The sequence below is a fragment of the Eptesicus fuscus genome, chromosome 11 (assembly GCF_027574615.1).
Source record: "Eptesicus fuscus isolate TK198812 chromosome 11, DD_ASM_mEF_20220401, whole genome shotgun sequence".
NCBI classification, from domain to species: Eukaryota; Metazoa; Chordata; class Mammalia; order Chiroptera; family Vespertilionidae; genus Eptesicus; species Eptesicus fuscus.
This window is the reverse complement of record NC_072483.1, coordinates 40,988,934-41,011,910: the sequence shown is the minus strand read 5'-3', so window position 1 is coordinate 41,011,910 and position 22,977 is coordinate 40,988,934. Positions and strand designations below refer to the sequence as shown.

General features: G+C 38.2%; 1 protein-coding gene across 1 annotated transcript in view; it reads left to right on the top strand.

Annotated features, from left to right (window-relative positions):
- Positions 1–18,676, top strand: part of KCNH7 (potassium voltage-gated channel subfamily H member 7) — a 417,895-nt gene extending 399,219 nt beyond the window's left edge. Inside the window, exons 13-16 of the mRNA XM_054723107.1 lie at positions 1,338–1,589; positions 6,704–6,872; positions 15,304–15,496; positions 18,410–18,676. Of these exons, the coding sequence (XP_054579082.1) occupies positions 1,338–1,589; positions 6,704–6,872; positions 15,304–15,496; positions 18,410–18,676 (881 nt within the window). The remainder of the gene's footprint in view (positions 1–1,337; positions 1,590–6,703; positions 6,873–15,303; positions 15,497–18,409) is intronic.
- The last annotated feature ends 4,301 nt before the right edge of the window (positions 18,677–22,977 follow it).

Below are 22,977 nucleotides of genomic sequence, written 5' to 3'. Positions count from 1 at the left end.
GAAATACTTACAACAATTAGATTAGTGGTTGAGTAGAGAAACATAAGTGACACTGAGTGATCAATGATGTCTTCAGTGCTTGAGCTCGGAAAGGTCTGTGGTCTTCTCAGCAAAAATGAAGTCATTGCGCAAGTGTGAATTCTCGGGACAATAAATTGAGCTATCCCCTTTTGTTATATTTAACTTCAATTGACAGAACATTAACTCTTTAATAACAAGTTTACATGAGGCTGACTTTTTAACTCTATCCATTTTTATACTGGGTTTCTTTCTGGCTTCTCATATTTTAAATTATGGAATTTTTAAAATAAAGAAAAAATCTCTAATTTCTATGTCATATGGGAATTTTAAAAAACAATTGGAAGTTTCTCTGGAGTGGCCTTAAATCAGTTCCTTTGGCCTTCTATAACAAACAAAGCAAGCACAACCTGTCAGAGCATAGATGGAGACACAGTCTCGCCATTTCTCTAGAAAGTGATATTCCTTCTAGAGTATGTTGGTTAGTTATTAGCAGTAACCAGATGGAGAATTACACTGTCTCCCCAGGAAACTAATGGAAACAACCTCTGGTATTTGTCTCTTTGAGTTTTTCTTGCTGACGTACATTCTAACACAACCTTAAGGGCTGAAATTATCCTGGTATTTCTGCATAAAACAGTTAATAGGCACTACTGGCTATAATGTAATTGGTAAACCCACCTTAATTACTGTATTTAGCTTTATATTCTTTGCAACATGCTACACAAACAAACTATCCAGAATTCCAAGGCCATTACATTGATGTCTACAGTTGAAATTCAGCTTGCCAGCCTTTAGCCCAAGAACTTCCAGTTTGGACCTTTGCAATGTATGAAGGTCTCTACAGATGCCAGGGCGTGAAATTTAAAAACAAATGACAAGCTGCATAGTGCTGGTATTTTAGAATTGGGGCACATTTCTCCTCCCTTTTTATTTCCTTAAGAGGTAATGCACCAGATTTCAAGAATACAAATAACTGTTGAACAGGCATAAGATTGCAAGTTATCTTACAGTGCTATTTTTCCCTGAAATAAAATATTATTACTATCCAGATAATCTTTTAATTTTAAAATGAATCATGGATTTCATTAGGATAATCTAATATTTCCTGAATTAAGAAAAAGTCTGCTTAATTAGCTATACATTTAACAGAAAAAAAAAGAGAAAGAATAACTTTTCTGGTGATTTTATAGAAATTAAGTTATTCAAAGAACATCACTATTGAAAAGGTCGTTGGTGTATAAGTAGTGTAATGTTCATAGAGTGTCATATTTAATTATCTTCTATAAAATAACTTTCCTTGATAGATTTTGGGAAAGGAAACAGTACAAATGATGCTGAAGATTCTGGAGACACCATAAGAAATTATCAGAGTTCCAAAAAACACACCGAAGAGAAAAAAAGCAGATCTTCATCTTTCATCTCCTCCATTGACGATGAGCAAAAGCCTCTCTTCTCAGGAATAGTAGATTCCCCGCCAGGCATAGGGAAAGCAACTGGACTCAATTTTAAAGAAATAGTGCCCACATCAGGAAGAATTCACATAGATAAAAGAAGTCACTCTTGCAAAGGTAATCAAGTTTCTCGGGAATCAGGTTGTCTATCTTTGGTGCTCATCATAAAAAAGGCGATTTTTCACAAATAACTGTACTAACACATGTTTCTCTAATCTTTTGCTATTTCATAACATATTTGCAAAGAGTTCAAATTGCAGATCATCTACAAATCGTTTGTACCATTCTGGAATAGTGGTAATTATTCCCAAGCATGGGAGGTTTTTTTGTTTTGTTTTTTATGACCAGTCAGACTTAATGTAATGACATGTGGAACCCTGATGGCTTATAACATGAAAGGCCAATGCAATAACACTACAATGAGTGCCAAAAAATTCTATTTACTGGGAATTATGAGAAAATGAGTGAAATGCCTCTAAATAAAGTATGTTCTTGATCCAACTCATTTGAATATATTTATTTAACATCTCCACCAAAAGAAATACCCAAATATATGGGTTTTGCTGCAGAAAATATGCATGAGAAGGGTAATAATGAATGCAAATCTGATGCTAAAGGATGAGAAATTCAGAAAAACTTGTGAACTATCACTTGGAAGAACAATTAGCTTAGAATAACCGGAGCTAGATCTACAGAGCTTGTTAGATTTATCTATTAAGTGGGTGCAAGAATAATGTGGTTCAGATTACTTGGGTTCCATTCATAACTCTGTCACTTGTTCCCATTAAGACTTAGGATAAGTGACTGACAGACCCCTCTAAAACTCAGTTTGCACATCTTTAAAGCAGGAATAATATTTTCTAAGTAACTAATTGTTAACAAGATAACAAGCATAAATTATCTATTCTGAAATACAATCGCCAATTAGGTTTAGTATTTTCTCACAGGTTTTATTTTTCTAACCCTTTAATCATTGAATATATCCCTACATATATAAAAATATCAAAGGCATAGCACAAAGTCAAAAGAATATAACAGAAATAAGGTAAAAATGGGATGTTCTCAGACTGGCAGAATAGCAAAATTATGGGACAAAGTAAATATTATCTATCAGTGTCACCATTATTTGCAGTGACTATATTTGACAATAAAAATTTTATTGAATCTCAGACGTTTAGGCTTTACATTTTTCCACAGCTACTTTCCCTATCTTATCAAATCAGCTTTTGCCATGACCCCACATTGAAGTAAGCTAAGAATATGTTCTCTGGACCCTCTAAAATCTTGATGAAGTGGATGAAAATAGTACCTCATTTATCACAGTGGAAGAATGGAATATTAGATGTCATTACCAAATGCCCCATTTTAGTTATTTATGAAAACGAATTTTGGGAAGCGCTAAAAAGAGAAAAAGGTTGTATTGTGGAAGTCAAGAGTTCTGAAGAGCTTGCTAAACCATCTCTACTATCTCCAAAAGTCAGCCTAATGTAGGCCTGACTTTTTAAAAAACTGTGTTTTGATTTTTACCACTTGATTTTGAGCCTTAAGTGACAAGTTATTGAAGATATATTTTGGGGATTTTATTCAACTTTATAATACCTCTGCTGACAGTGAATTCTCCTGCCCTTCATCTTATGTTTTACTTTGCCACTTCTTCCAATTATTTTTAATTATTCTACATGCACAATAAAATAGTATTCCAACAAATAATTTTAATATCTGTAAATTTTTAATTTTCAAAACTTTATAATGCAATCTTTATTCAAATAGTAAATAACTACTTTAAAAATGTATAGCTAAATATGCATGTCAATTGAATAAACACAATTGATGTTGTATAACATTAATGTGACACACAGTTAACCTGGTTAGTTAATATGATTAACAAATAAAGAATTATTAAACCAATGCAAATTTCATTCCCTAATGATTATTTAAGGTGAAGTAATATGGGATGTTTGAGAATTTAAATAACATGTAGGGTGCACCTGTAACTGCTGCAGTTTGAATCACTAACTCCCTACAATTTTTAGATTTTTCGTTAGTAGGAAATTTTCCTCACTCACATTCCTGGCATTTGTCCTGCAAAGCACCTTTCAGGCAAAACTAAAATGAAACAAACAAGCAGAAAAAGAAACGGATTCTGATCATACTTAGATTGAGGTCAAAAGTTGACTCTAGGAAAAATGTGTATCCAGAGAAAAGTGAAAGTTTACCTTCTGTTTATCCATTTCCAGGAATGTGTCTTGCAACTATAGCAACATTTTCCAAGGCAACCGAGTGCAGATTTTTTTTTTGAGCTATATTTAGAAAGATGTTCATTTTTATTAAGAACCTAAGCAGGATTTCCCTCTTGAACTCTTTTTTTTTTTAATATTGCTGCTAAAACAGGCACGCCATTACATATCTAGATTTTAATAAAAGAGTACATTATTATTAAGGAAGCCTCTAAGTTTACATTTTATTTGTTTCTTCTAAGTGACATAAACAGTTTTTTTTTTCTTTGAGCATTGAAGAAAAAATATAATCCTGCATAATTTATTCCATGTGATCCACCATTGTTCTTTAAATATCAATTTATTATATATGATTTAAGAATGAGAGACCTGTTAAGCATAGGCAGAAATTCTGTACACTTTCTCGGCACAAAACTTCTGAGCAAAATATGTAACTTCATTCTATCAGTTCTTATTATCTTTTTTAAAAATTCCTAAATTAAACAGCTAGCAAGCAGCTAGACAGGGACAAATATTGACATCTCCATACCATTAATATGTGTGTTCTGAATGTTTGTTTGGCATTGCTACTCCAAAATTGAAAACCTAGTCCGTTGGACATTAGATCTTTGTTTTTTATTTTAAAAAGTGACATACCTGTGAATAATAAGTCACACTTTTCACTGAAAATCTGCTGATATATTAGTTAAAACTCCAGGAATTTCATATTTTTTAATTATATTTTTATTTATTTCAGAGAAGAAGGGAAAGGGAGAGAGAGAGATAGAAACAGCAATGATGAAAGAGAATCATTGATCAGCTGCCTCCTGCACGCCCCCTATTGGGGATCTAGCCTGCAATCCAGGCATGTGCTCTGACCAGGAATCAAACCATGATCTCCTGGTTTATAGGTTGACACTCAACCACTGAGCCACACCAGCTGGGCAGGAATTTTATATTTTTATGCTTATTTTCAGTTTTTGGAGTTCAATAAATTATATACTGTTGTTGTTTTTTCTTCTTCTTTTTTTTTATACTGTTGCTTTTAAAAACAAAACAAAACACCAGGATTTCATAGGCTAAGGAAGCCTTAATCATGAAAAACCATTCTGGAATTCACAGCATGCTCTCTGAGGTCTGCTACCTATTTCAATAGAACAGGCAACCCTAACCTGAGATTTTTCCAATGCTGTCTTGAGTATACTAATCCCTTTGTTATAACTTCAGCCAATTGAAGCAGAAATTGTAGGAAATTGTAGGCACCTTATTAGAGAAAGTTCTGTGTATTCAGTAATAAAAGGATAGTGATAGAAAAACCATGAAAAAAAAATATAGGACTTTTGTCTGCTACTTTGAGAAAGGGTATGCTTTTGAGCTATCTGACTGTACTTTGGAGAAACTGTAAGAAAGGAAGGGATTTTGCGAAGTCCTACACATTCTGTTCCCTATTTCTAAAATTATAGCTAATCCTCACCAAATCAGTTACTTTTCATCTATTTTTTAATCAGCCAAGGATATAAATTCCTTAACTTGACATAACTTATGCAGAGTTTAATCATAGTTCCCTGTCAAAAAAAAAGTCTATAAAACCAAAATTACTACCTCTAATTCAAATCTGTTGCACTGTGAAAATTAAAACCTGCTTTAGATCATCTTTCCCTCCTATCAGTTCTCCCAGTGAGGAAGAAATGTCGCTCCTTCTTTACCTGTAAAATGAACTCCCATTTCCACTAGTATTTTTTCATGAGTTTTATTTTCTACCTTTTTTAAAAAAATAATTTTTATTGATTTCAGATAAGAAGGGAGAGAGAGATAGAAACATCAATGATGAGAGGGAATCATGGGTCGTCTGCCTCCTGCACAGCCCCTATTGGGGATCGAGCCTGCAACCCAAGCATGTGCCCCTGACTGGAATCGAACCTGGACCCTTCAGTTCACAGGCTGACACTCTATCCACTGAGCCAAACCAGCTGGGCTATTTTCTAACATTTTAATCATTTTAAGCCTTCTCTAAGGTATGTAAAATGTAGAGGGTAAGAAAGCATAGCAAAAGTCATCGAAAGCAAAAAATTAGGAAAAAAGACATTTGTTCTTAGATATTGACAACTTTCAAGTACAGATTGAAGAAGAAAGAGTAAATTAAAAGAAGCTCAGAAAACAAATCTCTGTATGAAAAATGCTCAAAACTTTGATAAACTGGATTTCTCAGGATCAGGGCCTATGTCTTCTTTGTCTTTAATACCTCTGCATTCAGCAGAATGGCACATAACAGACACACAGAACATTTGAAAAGAGGACATGATATAGATTGGTCATATGTGTTCAAGTTTAGTAACATAAAAATATGCTAAATACAAAAGACACAGAAAACCTATTGGAAGTTGATGTGACTATTAAGAGACAGTGCAGGAGCCACAAGGAGACAGAGAAACTTAAAAGAGTGTCATGGGACTAGAGGACCTTTACTTAATGTTCCCATCATTTATGGCTCATTGTTTCTTGGCTTGACATTGAGTTGGGTCGGCCTGACTAAAGGAATCCCCCTGAATATCAGCTCTTGCCGATGGCTCCTCTCTTGGGCCCACTCTGAATCATGAAGTGTGCAAACTGTCCCGTGGTAAAGAGCCCTAAAATCTTAAACCCAAGTGGGAAGCACTACAAACAAATGGTGCTGTTTCTTCCCAAACATAAAAGCACAAAATCACTGCTCTCCAACCAGCTTTAGGTTGGCCATCCCTGTTTACTCTTAGCACAAACAGAAGACAAAGTTGTATTTAAGATTCAAAACTGGCTACCTGTTTTTAATCATCTGGACATGGATGAGAGGGGTGGCAAGCAGGGTCAAGGTGAGCTAGCAATTGGTTGTGGTCCCTGGAGAGGTCCCTGAGTCACTCTGGGTCTCTGTCTTTGGGTTAAATATTAAGATCCCTTCCTGCTTGTATTGTGGGTGTCTCTGCGTTCCCAATGCCAATGGGCACACCGAGAAGTTGACATCTATCTTGCTATTTCCCACAGATATCTCTGCCACGAGAAGCTGGGAGCAAGAAAATGCCCAGACTCAGGCCGATGAGTCTAGTCACTCAGCACCTCAGCAAACTGCCTGGGGGATCTCTGAAACCGAAAGTGACCTCACTTATGGGGAAGTGGAGCAAAGATTGGATTTGCTTCAAGAACAACTCAACAGGTATAAGCAATGTCAGGGCAAAGAGGATATAACCAAGCCCTTTGTTGGGTCTAGCTTTACTCCTTGTAAGTAGCAAATTCCTTGTGCCACAATCTCATATTTTTCTTCTACATTTATTGATTTAAAATAAGACTAGAAGTTGACAGAATTATTAATCTGTGTTGCAAAGAGCATTTATTTATAACACTCCGAACTTTGGGCCACGTAAATCCTACTTTTCTGTTACTTGCCATAAAACTAGTATATCACCCACACCAACTGCCTAAGGAAATGTTTCATATTTAGCTTATTGACAAATACCCTTCCTCTTTTCATCCTTCTTTTATACTTTTTGGTTGTTTCCGGTAACTTGGTTATGCGTTATGACATTTTTTTAAAAGCATCAACAAAATTATTTAAACATTTATTTAGCCAACTTGTTTAAAATGTGATTGAATTGAAAATCTCACAGAGTTGAAGCCCATATCCTCTCCATTTTTCTTCAATCTTTGATCTATACTTTTTTTAAATGAGGAATTAATTTAGGTTTGGGAAAGGATGGAACTCTTTAACACAAATCTAAATGGACTTTTAAAATTAAACTGGTCAATAAGACTCAGAAAAAAAATGAATGAATGAGTATGATATAGCTACTGTAGTTGTGGTTCATGTGGGACTTTATACTGATTTAAAGGTAGACCCCAGGTACATCACCAGGCAAGGTATTCTAGGGGTCACAAATGGGAAACTTCATGAGTCAAACACAGTGCTATTAGGGAGATAAGGAGACCTTGTTTCTTGGCATCTTGAAGGAAAGATTTCAATCAAAAGACAAACTGTAGCAAAGTAAGAATTTATTGGCCACAGCAAAAATATACTTAGGAGAGTGAAACAAGGAAGGGCATAGAAGGAGTAATAGGAGAGGCTAGGCTGGGCTGCTTTGGCTCACTGAGAAGTCAGAGAAAAGAGGGCCTTGGAGACAGGTTGAGGGGGTTAGACCAGGACAAGCTACCACTGCCTATTGCTCCCCTGGTTGCAGGGGTGGGGATTGTCCTGTCCTTGGGCAGTATAAGGCCTGTGAAATAATTTGGTTTGGCCCTGCCAAGGCATTAGGAGTGAGTTAATTAAATCTTTGACCAAATATAGCAGGCTAATGTTTAAGTTGATAATTTTGTATGGCCCTGGAATGATGTTATCAATATCAAAATGGCCCTTGGCAGAAAAAAGTTTCCCCATCCCTGCCTCAGAGGAAAGAAGGGGGAAGGGATGGCACAGGCATGCTCCCCTAGGGGAGAGCAAGCCCCAGGCCCTTTGTCCTGAGCATATGTATCTCTCTTGTGCAGGTGGAAATCTTCAGGGAGGCCTCAGGGGAGGGTCTCGGTAAAATATTCATTAGCTTTCCAGGTGTGCTCTTTCAGGGTCTCCACTGATTGGTCGGTGCCAAGGCAAGGCATCATTAGTCAGTGTAGCTGGTCTTCAATCTTTGATCTATACTTTTTTAAAATGAGGAATTAATTTAGGTTTGGGAAAGGATGGAACTCTTTAACACAAATCTAAATGGACTTTTAAAATTAAACTGGTCAATAAGACTCAGAAAAAAAAAATGAATGAATGAGTATGATATAGCTACTGTAGTTGTGGTTCATATGGGACTTTATACTGATTTAAAGGTAGACCCCAGGTACATCACCAGGAAAGGTATTCTAGGGGTCACAAATGGGAAACTTCATGAGTCAAACACAGTGCTATTAGGGAGATAAGGAGACCTTGTTTGGTTTTGCTGCTTTTCTGGGCCTGGAGCTGAAATACAACCGAGGCCTAGATATTATCTTTAGGGAGGAAGATAACGTGCCGGACTCTAAACCGCATGACTAGCTATCTGAAAAGGCAGGGGGTCCAAACTGCATGACCAGCAATATGCTGGGGAGGAAAGGTTATTCTGGGGCTGACGTTCTCGTTTTCCAAGTTTTGCCCCTTGCTAGGCATCCGGGGCTTTCTGCCCTAGTGAGTTTCTGCACCTGGCCTATCGTCCTCGCTCTGCTCATCTCTAACTGCCCCTAACAACAGGATTTACTAAAGCAATTTAAAACACACAGTGAGAGATGAGAAGAGCCAGATGCAGTAATTAACATATTTCTATGAAGTGTACCTGGATCCTGAGTTACCCCCTGGCTGGCCCTGGCCTCCACTCAAGGCTACAAAGTTTCAATTATAGAAGATAAATAAATCTCAGATACCAGGGCCTCCGCTTGGGTTGCCAAGGGGCATGGCAAGCCTGCAAACCACCATAGGCCCCATGCCCAGGCTTCCCCATGTCCCAAGGGAACCCCCACCCTGATCCGGGACATCCTTCAGAGCAAGCCAGCCAGCCCCCACCCATGCACCAGGCCTCTATCCTACCTAATAAAAGAGTAATATGCAAATTAACCATCACTCCAACACACAAGATGGCTGCCCCCATGTGGTCAAAGATCCTGCCCCCATGTGGACAAAATATGGCCACCACAAGATGGCCAGCATGGGAGGGCAGTTGGGAGGAACCAGGTCTGCAAGGGAGGGCAGTTGGGGGCGATCAAGCCTGCAGGGGAGGGCAGTTAGGGGTAACCAGGCCGGCAGAGGAGGGAAGTTGGGGGAGACCGGGCCTGCAGGGAAGGGCAATTGGGGGGGGGAACCAGGCCTGAAGGGGAGGGCAGTTAGGGGTGACCAGGCCTGCAGGGGAGGGCAGTTAGGGGCAATCAGGCTGGCAGGGGAGATCAGTTAGGGGTGATCAGGCTGTCAGGGGAGTGGTTAGGGGGTGATCAGGCTGGCAGGCAGAAGTGGTTAGGGACAATCAGGAAGGCAGACAGGCAAGCAGTTGGGAGCCAGCAGTCCTGGATTGTGAGAGGGATGTCTGACTGCTCGTTTAGGCCTGATCCTAAATCTGGGACCCCCCTACCAGGATCGGGCCTAAACGGGCAGTTGGACATCCCTCGAGGGGTCCCAGATTAGAGCGGGTGCAGGCTGGGCTGAGGGACACACATCCCATGCACAAATTTTATGCACCGGGCCTCTAGTTAGTAATAATAATAGTTATTTTCTTACACTATAATGATTATTATTATTATTATTACTATTATTGTTATTATTAGAAACTTTTCCACAGCCAAAGAACAATTAAATCTGTTTTTATATATTCCCAGCACCTGTATGTCCTTAGACATATTTTCTTCCTTTGACTAACTTCTCTCTATTTCTGAATATTTTCACAAATACTTTATTGCCTAACTCAGCTTAGCCCCTTTGAAACCTAAAACATAAAATCCAAAATATTACATTTTTACTATACTGCCATCTCCAACAACCTCTTTCCTCCACTTTACTCTAGAAGGCAAAAGCAATTTTGCAGAGGGCAACCCAATTCAGTCTTTAACTTTGTGAGGTGAGAATCCTGGGGCACTTTCTAGAGTTGGGTGTATCCCACTTAGCTTCAGCATTCTGTTCAAATGTAGAACCATGAATTTCTACCCCCATTTGTCTCATCCAAATGCACATATTAAGAACATAATGCAATGAAAGCAAACTTAAATGTTGTATCTTCAAATGTCCTTGCTGCTGTTGCTTTTCTGCTTTAATGGCCAATTAAACTATATTTGCAGTAAAGGTTCATATAAGAAATATTCCTATATACTTATATATTATGCCTATAGATAAGCTACATATTTAGGGAAATCATTAACACTTGATCCCAAAGCAGTGCTTCTCAAACTTCAATGTGCAGGTAAAACGCCTGGGGATCCTGTTCAAATGCAGATTCTAAGTCAGTAGTTCTGGAGATTCACATTCTAACTAGCTCCCAGCTTTGACCACACTTTGAGTGGGGAGGCCCTAGAGAGTAGAGCTTTTAGTAATTATTTTATCCCTTTCAGAACACCCAGAGCAATTTATCTGTTGCCTTCATTATAGTATTGAGCACTTGCATCACCTACTGTTGTGGCTTTTTATGCACTTCCTTCATTTTTCCATCCTAGGTAGTCAGCTCCAGTAGGCACCCCAGATCAGAGTCCTTTTCTTTTGTCATCATGTCCTTTCTACTCCTTCCTCCTTAACACAGTGCCTGATGCATTGTGAGTCTTTGAATAAGTGAATGAAAACATTCATTTTACACAGCAGTGCAGCTTTGCTGATGTAGGGAAAGAAAAATAATTTTCCCTCTACTCTGAGTTCTTAGCTGAGCCCCCTGTGATAAAAGACAAGTTAACAAGGGAGAAACAAACATATGTTTAGTAACATGTATACCTCATGCATATTTGGGAAATATCCAGGAAAAATGAGTAACTTCCAAGGTGGCTTAGAATTTAAGATTAAATACCATTTTAAAATAGAGCAAGGGGAAGGGGGATGTAGGCCTCTTAGAGGAGAGTGAATGCTTTTTAGGAAAGATAAACAGACCATAGGAAAAGAGATGGGATGTATCTCTAGTTTGTGACAAAGTTTGCCTGGGTGTGGAACTTCCAGTCTCCTCTCCTGTGACAAGAGTCAGTCTTCCCTGGTAGCTAAAACTCCCAGGGAGGGGATTCATGACAAGTGAATTCATTTGGGGGAATCCGCTTTTAGGCAGATAATGGGGGTTCAGAGAAAGCCTCTCCCTGTATTTGCTGTTTTTCAAGTGCCTGCAACTCAAAATAATCAATATGCCAAAGTGGCATATTTTGGGGTGGCATATTCTGGTACCCTTCACTGACCAAAAAAAGTTTTAAAACTGGGTTGTTCTTTTCTGTTTTAAAGGCCAAGCTAGACTTTTAAAAATTGTTGTTATTCCTCCTGAGTAAAGCAGATTATTTTGTCTCAGTAGAAGAGTCTTTTCCAATAAAGCCAGTATACCCTAGACATAAGACATGAAAATATAATCCATGTATAGTAATGCTCCCCTTCATTGAATGTCTTAGTCTATCCAGGCTGCTATAACAAAAATACCATAGAATGGTGGCTTATATACAGCAAATATTTATTTCTCACAATTCCGGAGGCTGGGAAGTCCAAGATCAAGGTGCCAGAAGATTCTGTTTCTGGTGAGAGCTAGGTTCCTGGTTCACAGATGATTGTTTCTCCCTGTGTCCTCACAGTTAGAAAAAGGAAAGAAGCTCTTTCGGATCTTTTAAAAGAGCATTAATCCCATTCATGAGGGCTCTACCCTTATGACCTAATCACCTCCCAAAGGCACCACATCTTAATACCATCACACTGGGGGTTGGAGCTTCAACATATGAATGGGGCCAGAGGCAGGTGGGGGCAACATTTAATCACTGCACTGAACTACCCAAAATATCAGATGATCACCAGTTAATGAAACAAAACCAAGTATTCAAAATCACTGCAGGAAGGGACTACCATCTTGACAGAGCCTAAGTGATATCTCAGAAGGAATTAGAAGTAGGATATAGATAGGATTTTAGAGTCTGGGCCTTTCAAGGTAGGGAACTGATTGGAAATGGCCAAAGTTCATGACATAATAGCTCAGAATTGTTGGACACAATGAGGTAAGGCTCTTGAAGCAAGCCTAGATAAATAAAACTTGTTTGATAAGCACATTTGAAGGTGAAGTGAGTCCCATTCATGGCAGCATGTTTCAATCAGTAAAACTCCACCTTCCAATAGAGTTTTTCCTCCGAGGATCGATTCAAGTAGATAGAATCCATGGTATAGAGATCTTGTTTCTGAGACCATAGCTGTTTAACGAAGGTTTCAGATGACTCACAAATATTACTGTAATTTTTGACTGTCTATTGGGGCTTGAATCCTCCTTATTGGTGAAGTTTTTATTGCATGCTCCATTTCCAAATCTTTTTAAATTCAATGTAATAAACATGTGTAAGCCACTTGGTAAATATTAAATGTTGTTAGTGATAGGACAAATTTATACAGAAATATTTACAATGAAGACTGAATGCAAAATTTTCTTTGGAGGCTCAGAAGAGAGAGAAATTAATTCTGAGTGAGTCAGATAAGGGAAGATTTTTGGTTGCAGATTAAATTTGAGCTGGACCTTGAGGAGTGAAAACAAAATGATGTACAACAATAAAATAACTAGTCTACCCAATTTAGTTGACACCATAAAAAATTAAATCATTCCTGTAGGTAACAAGTAGATAAATAAACTAGTTGATGGCTCAATTTTTCTTTTTTCAATGTGAGCTTTTGTCATTTACACGGCAGAATCATGTATAATTTATAGCTATTGGTTTAGAAGACAATAAGCTATATTTTTTCTATATTTGGTATAGAATAATGTTTCTCAGAAGAAAGATTTGAAGTATCAGTTAATATTAAGAGTTAAAAAGAAACAATATTTTCTCATGTTTTCCAGGTTTATTCTGTTCTTTTTCAAATCAAAGGCTAAGTTCTCTTCAATAAATATAGAATGTATATAATTGAGCAAAATTAGTTTTATGATTTTAATATTTTTTGTAAGATTTAGCTTTCCTTTGCATTTTTCATTTAGAGACAAGTCAGTAAAGAGTTAAGAGAATTGAGTTGTCTAAAGAGGCATATGGTCCAAATTTTCTGTTCTTATGCCCACATAATTCCTTTTTTTAAAAGGTGTTAACACATGCAAAGGAGGGGAGTCAGCCCTATTGTATTTTGTATTTTCCCTTGAATTTTAATTTAAAATGAGAACAAAATTAACAAGCCAGTTGGCTACTTTGAGCTTTGGGTAAAAAAATGATCAGATTAGTATTTTGCAAGCCAGATGGATCATAGAAGCAAGTAAACTTTTACATTAGTTTGTTTCATAAATGTCAAAGGCCCTGAACTTAGACTGGAAAGGAATTTAACATTAACAGTACTTCACATTACAGAAAGACTATACTAATGAATAATATATAAGCCTTGATGTGAATAGGAGATAGGCAAAGTAAAATAAAGGTAATATAAATTTGAAACAAATAAGAAATTATCCAGTTGTTGTAACTATGAAATGTGCTAACCATGCCCTGGCCAGTGTGGCTCAGCGTCCTCCCATGCACCAAAGGGTTGCCAGTTCCATTCCTGGTCAGGGCACAAGCCTGGGTTGTAGACTTGATCCTCAGTAGGGGGCATGCAGGAGGCAGCTGATTGGGATGTTATGCTCTCACATAGATTTTTTTTTTCTGTCTCTCTCTCTCTTTCCCTCTCCCTTCTTCTCCCTCTAAAAATCAATTTTAAAATATTTTAAAAAATAAAAAATGAAATGTGCTCCCCAAATCTCTTTTTTTATAGAGTAGACAGACTTTCACAAGAAACTGAGCAAAGCCTGATTAAAAAGAAAAGACAATTATTGATTAAAAAGATTCTCAGTGTGTTTTACATTTTGAAAACAATAAAGCTTCATCGTAAAAATGTAATACGAAGTACATTGTAAAAATATAGTCTATTCCATTCAGCTATTTTCCTGATAAGATATTATTAAATAAGCAGGAAAGCAGTGGTCTTTATCAGAACCATTAGTGAGACAGAAAGCTAGCAACAGCCAGGAGAGAATCTCCATGCTCCCTCTCCTGTTCTTCTTGTTTAAAGCAGGCCCATAATTCTGTTTGTTGGTGGTTGTTTTGTTTGGGCGGCAAAATTATGCTCCGAGACTGATTTTGTCTTTGCCAGCAATTTATTTAATAGAGGTTTGCCTTGGGAATTATAATTTCACAAGAGAATAGCATACAGGATAATATCTCTTAATAAGCCAAATAAAGAACATATTCCACAGCAATGATAGATTAATTACATTATTGTCCCAGGTAAAAGGAGGAGGAATAAAAGAAATAAACTACAAATGTAGACGAGGAACCTTTGATATGAGCAGGCACTTGGGAGAGGCACTTGGCCAACCAAGAGCTGACATCCAGCTGCCAGCACAAAAGGAGAGGCCCCTGTTGCGAGAGCACATTGCTAGGGAACAGAGACACCAGTGCTGATGGACATTCAGAGCTGCTTCGGGAGCTGTGGCAGGGCCTCTGCATGGCTCTGCACCACCGCCCACAAGGAGGGCCTTCTCCTCCTGAGACTGCTGCACTCTGAGCTTCACAGCTGACCAGTCTCCTTGGCCACAGCAGGAGCAAATGCCTCAAGGTCTTCAAGAGCTATTTTGGCCAGCAAGGTGTCAGCTTGCCGAGACCAAAACACTGGGGTTGTCCCCACAAACTCTCAGTATTTGTAGTTTAAATATCCCCTTGCCATCATTGCTTCTCCACATGTTATCGATGACAACAGAGGAGATGGCATCTTCCTCACACAACTTCATTCTTATGTCAAAACAACTTCATTTCTACAACTTTGTTTGTCTTTGTCATAAACAGGTGGATCAAATTCACTTACGTCATTAACAAGTGGATTTAAAATCATATTAAACCAATACACAGTAGTGGTGCTGAGATTTTCTCAAATTCTTTGCAGTGATGAACTATTTCAGGACTGTCTTCCTCCATTTCTGTCTGTCCTGCAGACTTGAATCCCAAATGACTGCAGACATCCAGACCATCTTACAGTTGCTGCAGAAACAAACCACTGTGGTCCCCCCAGCCTATAGTATGGTAACTGCAGGAGCCGAGTATCAGAGACCCACCATCCACCTGATGAGAACCAGTCATCTGAGAGCATCCATCAAGACAGATCGAAGTTTTAGTCCTTCCTCACAAGTAAGTGTAGATAGGGTACAAAAGTGTGTTTTAGGGACCACCTGAATCAAAACCACCTGGGGTGCTGTGGAAAATGCAGATTCTCATTCTACTCAGTTCTGGGAATGGACCCTGTAATCCATATTTTACACACCTCTACCCCTCCACACCCCCTGCTATTCTTATGCCCATTTAAAGTTTGAGAACAATGGACCTAGAACCGTGGTTGGCAAACTGCAGCTCGCGAGCCACATGCAGCGCTTTGGCCCCTTGAGTGTGGCTCTTCCACAAAATACCACGGCCTGGGCGAGTCTATTTTGAAGAAGTGGCGTTAGAAGAAGTTTAAGTTTAAAAAATTTGGCTCTCAAAAGAAATTTCAATCGTTGTACTGTTGATATTTGGCTCTGTTGACTAATGAGTTTGCCGACCACTGACCTAGAAGATTGATTTTAAACAATACTTTTTTTTTTAAGAAAAATCTTTTTTCAAGCCCATCTACTTAAGGGTGTATATGGCAGAGCTTTGAAAGCTAAGGTAGCCCTGGTCCGAAAGCTCTTCAGAGACAAGTCTGTAATTTACTCTAGTGACCAGATGAATTCTTGGACAGGGTCTCAGGAAGGAAGTGGAAGAAAAATAGCAGCTGGACACAGAAGACCTGAGGTTCAAGAGCAGTCAAATTAGTAATCTTAGATATCTGTACCCTACCATCACCAAAGATCTCTAAACCTTTTCTTTCCCTGGAGAATGGGAAGAGGAGGAGTCCCTCGTCTTGCCTCTGAAGCCCTCCAAATTAACCCCTTTGAATTATGTTAATTTCAAAGTCAAATTCCCTTGGAATTCTATTTTGGAAATCATTCTTAATTACTTAAGCACTATGGCCAAATTGCATCTAAGAATGGTGATTTAAATAAGGGTGTACAGAACAATCATGCAAAACTTTCTTTAAAGTTTGGGAATTTAGTGCAAAATATTCTGGGAAATGAAATAACGACATAAGAAACATCCACACCTATAGAGAATTTTTAGAAGAGTTTATTTGAGTCAAACTGACAACATATGTCAAGGAGCAAGATCTCAAATGCTCCAGGAATAAGTTTTGCAGCTTCATTTATGCATTTAAAAGTAAGGAGGAAAGGTAGGAACATTCCATGGAGGCCGGAGAAAGCAAGGCCGGGATTGGAGTACAGGATAATTAACAAGATTATGTGCTCTCTTGAGGATGGTCATGTTTCATTTCAAAGGTATGTTAACCTAGATGCACCGAAGCAATGAACAAGGCAAAGACAAACCTTTTACTAAAGACGTTATATGCCTGGGGCATGAGTACCCACCATGACCTGCCCAATTACCACAGGGTGAATTTATAATCAGACTCACCCAATGAGATTATGTAACTGGACAATCAAGAGTCCATGCTGCCTGTCACTACTTGAGCCAATTAAGCAGAGATAGGGTTGAATCGTATGTGAGCGTTTATTCCAATAATGCCAGCAGTATGGGAGAGCAGCAGGTCATCCACAAAAATCTGCTCTGCCCCCCACCATAAACCAGCTGCTTATAATGGATAGAAGGACAAAGATTACATGGGGAAGTAGGCAAAGGCATGCCCAATGGGCATTTTACAGGTGATTTGCAAAGGCCTATGGGTATGCAAAGGCTGGAGGTCTTCAAAGGGCTGGCGTTTCTGGTTTCTGCAACAAGGCTGTTAATCTTTCCATGATAATAGGCAGCTCCTGATGGAGAGGATGGACTGCATTTCCAGGTGAGCTCCCAGCCAGGTTAGAATGTGCCTTCTTTATCAGAATAAAACAATCACGGGTAACAGAGCAGGATTAATATTTCTTACAATTATAGTTGGTCCCCAGTGTTCTATTTCTGCCCCTATCAGTTACTTTACATAGAAACCTCCTCTCCCACCACTTTCTTTTTTCAACAGAAACAAGATTAGTAACAGGAGAAAATGTGCAAAAGGAAAATAATGCAATCTTTCTAAAATATGGAAGTAGAAATTAATTTATCCCTAGTTATGAATGGCTAGGAAACACGCAAAACCATGAGCTTTGTTCTTTGCTTTCAGTGGATTTAGACAATATTTTCTGAGCAGGGATGGGTGATTTTCCTTCCTTTTTTCTTTTCCCTCCTCACAAATGACCCACATTTCCTATCCCAGTTGTGTCTTGAATTTTGAGTTAAAACTCATCTGAAAAACTCGTGTGGGTCATTTGTGTAATGAATCCTACCTAATAAAAGGGAAGTATGCAAATAACCATCACTCCGCTACGCCCACGATTGGGCCGGCAGCAGGCTGGGGGCGGGACTTGGGCTGACAGGATGAGCAGGGGGCGGGGACTCGTGCAGGCCCCAATGGGCGGCAATGCGGGAGGACCAATGGAGCTGGCGGAAGGCGCCGGTGGTGGAACTCGGGGTGGCCGATTGCGTGGCTGCCAGCACCAGTTTTCCGCCAGCAGCAGTTTTCCTCTGGCCACCCACCGATGATCGGAGTGCCTCCCGATTGGAGTTCCTCTCGGGGTGGCCGATCGCGCTGGTGGGAGGGGCTCCGATCGGTGGGTGGCCAGAGGAAAACTGCTGCTGGCGGATAACTGGTGCCAGGCAGCCAGGTGAAGGAAGGTCTATTGCATGAAACTTCGTGCAACTGGCTTCTAATAAGTAAATAAATAAATAAATAAATAAATAAATTCTGTTCTGACTTCAGAGTAAAACTAAAGTTCTTGGAATGATTGTTCAGGATTATCTAACCTAACACCTAACCTGCAATGTCATGACCAATCTTTGGGAGGGAAAGTTTGGCTAATATTACTAATCAAATACAGATTGGGGGGGGGGGAGGAGAAAACATATTTAGATTTCATAAGTGTAATTTTAGGAATCTGTCCAAATAAATTACAAAAACATCTTTTCTTTTCTTTCTATCAGTGTCCTGAATTTCTAGACCTTGACAAATCTAAACTTAAATCCAAAGAATCGCTCTCAAGTGGTGTGCATCTGAACACAGCTTCGGAAGACAACTTGCCTTCACGTTTAAAACAAGACAGTGAGCTCTCTCTAGAACTTCACCCGAGGCAAAGAAAAACTTACCTTCATCCAATTAGGCATCCTTCTTTAACAGATTCCTCCCCAAGCACTGTAGGAATCTTGGGTCTTCATAGGCATGTTTCTGATCCTGGTCTTCCGGGGAAATAATCATTTTGTACTATTTATTCCACATACAATGTAAGTGCTTTTAATGGCTGTTTTCCTTTTTGTATTTAAATCCTCTCTACTTGACTCAGGGGCTCAAAGGTACCATTATATGCAAAAGTACTGTATATTTTCCTAAACTGAAGCTTGTGTGGTAAAATTGAGCAGTTAGGATGTAAATATACGTATGAACTCTTTTGTTCCAAATGTTAAAACTGCCAGCATCTCAAGGCACCTTATTTTTTATTTTTATTTTTTAAATCATGTGCATGTTAGGAAATTCCAATTTCTCTTGCATGGAGACTCCTGTTTCCTGCTTTTACTAAATCAGTACTTTGTTATGAAAATGCCTTCAATTAGAAACCAAGGGATAAAATTTGTTCACGGATGCAACTCAGATGATCCTCAACTCAAGGAAGTTCAAGGAGGAAAAAGGGAACTTAGTCACTTTTGAGAACTGATATTCATAGTTAATTACATTCATTCCACCCCACACTGGCAAAAAAAAAAAAAAAAAAAAAAAATGCAGTTTTAGAGTTAGAAATCTCTGACTATATACTAGTAACTAAATACATGAATATAGGCAAGTATTAATGAGGACAAAAAGGCCTTTTTGTTTAAAATTCTGTCACTGACTGCATTTACTACCTAAAATGCTTTCCACTGGCACATTTCCTTGAATGATTAGAAGCAGGTTTCTCTAATATTTTATTTTTTGGGGGGTGGGAAGGGAGAACTACTAACGAGTGACCAACAAAAACTGATACCCACAGCTTTCTTATAATATATATTTTAGGGCAATCTTGATCAAAAGAGTGAAGGTACATAGTTTTATTTTTTTTAAAAAGTGCAATTTTAATGCATTTGCATGACAAAACTAGTTTTCATTGAGTATAAGTTATTCTATGGCTTTCTAACCCCAGCTATGGAAAAACAATGTGCATTTACTTGCCTATGAAGGAAATGCACACCCACCAACAGTAAAATTTCAGTTTTATTGCACACACATTTGCTAATCAAAGATTAAATGAATATATATTGACCCTAGAATATTGGAACATATGAATATATTCCATTTAATATTCCATCAGAATATTAAAATATATTCATAATGCAATGTTTTAATATTTTTAACTGTTAGATTTTCTTTTGGCCTAAACCACTTTAAAATCAAGGTACAGAAAAATGTGCAAGTTAATTTAGAACTCTGATTAGTCAAGTTCTAGTTAAGATGCTTTATTTTTCAATTCATTTGAGTACAAGTTTAAACGTATTATGAGCTCAAGCATTATATTCATTTCTTCTGGACAAAAATTTGAAATTTGTTGAAGTTTTCTTAGTCCTTCACTAATTCTTATACTCATATAGTTTTAAAGAAATATTATACCTGTGCACATTATTAAATATATTTCTATCCTATCTATGCTTGTCAAATACAAGCAATTTGTTTACATTAACAAATACTATTGCTCTTCTTAAAATATGATTAAAGTAACCTTAAATGGTTCCCTATATATTTTTAAATGGTCACATAAACTGCTAATCTGTGTGGGAGACAATCTACAGGCATGAGCATGTTAATCCCTGCTTAATTTTTGAAACACCAAAACATTTGTAATCAAGTACGGATGGCAACATGACCAGTCAATTCAGTAGAAGTATCACAATTTTAGCCAGCTTCCCAAACCATTTGGTGTTTTGCAGATAGAAACTTAGGGACTAACTGCTGCTTTTATTTCCTCATTCAACGAACATTTGTGGGTGCCAAACAGGGGAGAGAGAAAAGGCTAACTCTAATTCAGAGGATGGTTTAGGGATTTTATTTCCATATTTAGGCACATTTTTGCAGCTGCAACAAATTTCATAAGGATTGCCAGCCTGAGCTCCAGGGAAATTCAAAATAAATTCACCAGAGACTGTTCATTTGTAGGGAGAGAGGATTTGGCAGGTGAGGCATTTAGATCTGATTGTTTGATTAGTGAATGCTTCAGCGGCCACATTTGGTGTGACATGCATAAAACCCACCCTTCCACATACAGCCCCTGTCCTTCTCTATAAAAACTGAGCGTGAAGGAATGGGAAGATGGGGGACAGCGTGCAAGCATCCAACTTTTTTAAACTGTAGCATGACACAAACCTTTTTTTGTTAGCCTTTATAGAAATCAATTGCTTGATATTAAAATCTAAGTCAAGAGTTAGGATTAGGAAGATCCTGTCCCACAAGGCATTAGCTTAGAAAGAGCCCGAACAACATAAAGATGCCATTACTCAGTCATCAATGTCAGAAGACTCAATGGTTCAAATGCCAATGCAGTTATCTTAATTTACAAAATTCATCCCTTTGTCCCAGCCAAAGACCTAATGCCTAAAATCACTGTCACTTTCTTCATGGGATGTAGCAAAACAGTCTGCCCCCTCCATCGTGGGACCCTACAGAAAGCAGGGTTTACCTGCTACAACCAATGCTAAGGGCAGGATAGCAACTGCTCTCCCTTTTGGTAACTAAAAGCGCTCACATAACACCTTTTGCTTCCCACCTAAAAATATTGCTACCTGGTCCCCAGGCCTAAATAAAATGCCGTCTAAAATCTAAACATTATTTGGGTTAGATGTTTCCTACTGTTATTAATTGCTGGGCAGAGTGTTAATACTTAGACTTATAATTTTACCCTGCAGGGGAGTCCCATGCTCTAATTAGTTAACAAGAAAACCAAGAGTGAAAAGTGCTGAAGCAATATTCTTGCAGGGTTTTAAAATTAATAACCACTCATTCAACAAGCATAGGAAGGTAGAGGCACATTTGGGACATAGTTTCTCAAGTCCATTATAATGGCTGGTCATCACAGCTGACCTTTCCAATCCTCCAAATCAGGGGATACAGAAACCCAGTCAGGGCAGAGGGGCATGTGGTGTCTCATTTAATATGTGTGTATAACAGTTGCTTACAAGGTCCTTTTGGAATTTGATCTCTAGCAATGGTTCCAAAATGCCCAAAAGAACAACGTCCTATCCAAATGTTATTTTAAAGCCCCATCATATATTGTCTAAGAGAATGTATCACCTCGTCAGCATATCTAAAATAATAGTTGACAGTATTTTTTCTCCTGAACACTTTCCATGGTTAGGAAATCAAATGCAGTAGATCTAGTTGCTAAACATGAATTACAACATTGACTAATTTAATATAGTGTAGTCTTTAGATTGCTTATCTGTGGTTAAAATCAAAACTAGAGATCACTATATTTAATCAGGTTTCTTATTTCAAATAAAAACATTTATACATTACTAAATAATTCAAATGTTATTAGGTTTCTAATTACATTTTTGTGGTAAAACAAATGTGTCTATCAGGTGAGTTCAGAGTTACCAGGAAGACAAGATGAGATAACATTAAGTGTGGTTCTCAAATTAGCAGCACTAGCACCAACAACCTGGAAATTTAGAGAAATGCACATTCTTGGGCCCTCCCAGACCTACTAAATCAGACACTCAGGTGGTGGGACCCAGCAATCTTTTTAAGAAGGCCTTCCCCATAAGATCCGGATGCACATGAAAACTTTAAGAATGAACAATGAGAGCATGGGCTCTGCAGTCAGACCATCTTGGGGATCATTCACAGCTGTGTGACCCTGAGCAAGTTAATTAATGTCCCCAAGTCTCTTCTCTAAATCTGTAAAAATGAGGTAATGGGACCTGCCTTGGGGAAGCTTGAGGAGGAAATCAGATACCATATATTAAAGTTTCTGGCACATAGTAGGTGCTCAAAAAATGTTAGATTCTTTGGTTCTCATCCAGGAACATGACATTTAAATCAGGAAAACAAATAATTTTTAATTTAGCTTTTGCACAATGTGCTGTCTCCAACTAAACAGCTGTTACCAAGACTGAAGTTTTTGATTCAGAAAAACACAAATGTAGCTATTGTTTCATCTCTCTTAATTGTATTTTGTACTAATTAGGTTTAGAGCTTTAAAGTAATACTTATTATACACAATAATAGAGTATGATTCTCATGGTTACAAACGCATCTACACTGAATCTGTAGTAAAGGCCCAGGGTGCAAAGGCCATCTGTCGAATTCAGTGCTACCAGAATGGATTCTGGAAGGCTGCTTCACTGTGGAAGCACCTCTTTACATTCATGGGATATCGTTCCCAAATGGATGTTTGAAAAGACATTTTCAAAGTACAATTTTGAAAGAAAATACACTTTCTATTTTTTTTCATAAAATAGAATTTTCAAGTTATAATTTTTTTTTCAGGCAACTAGGCTTGCTCCCTCACGACACAGCTGTATTATACAGC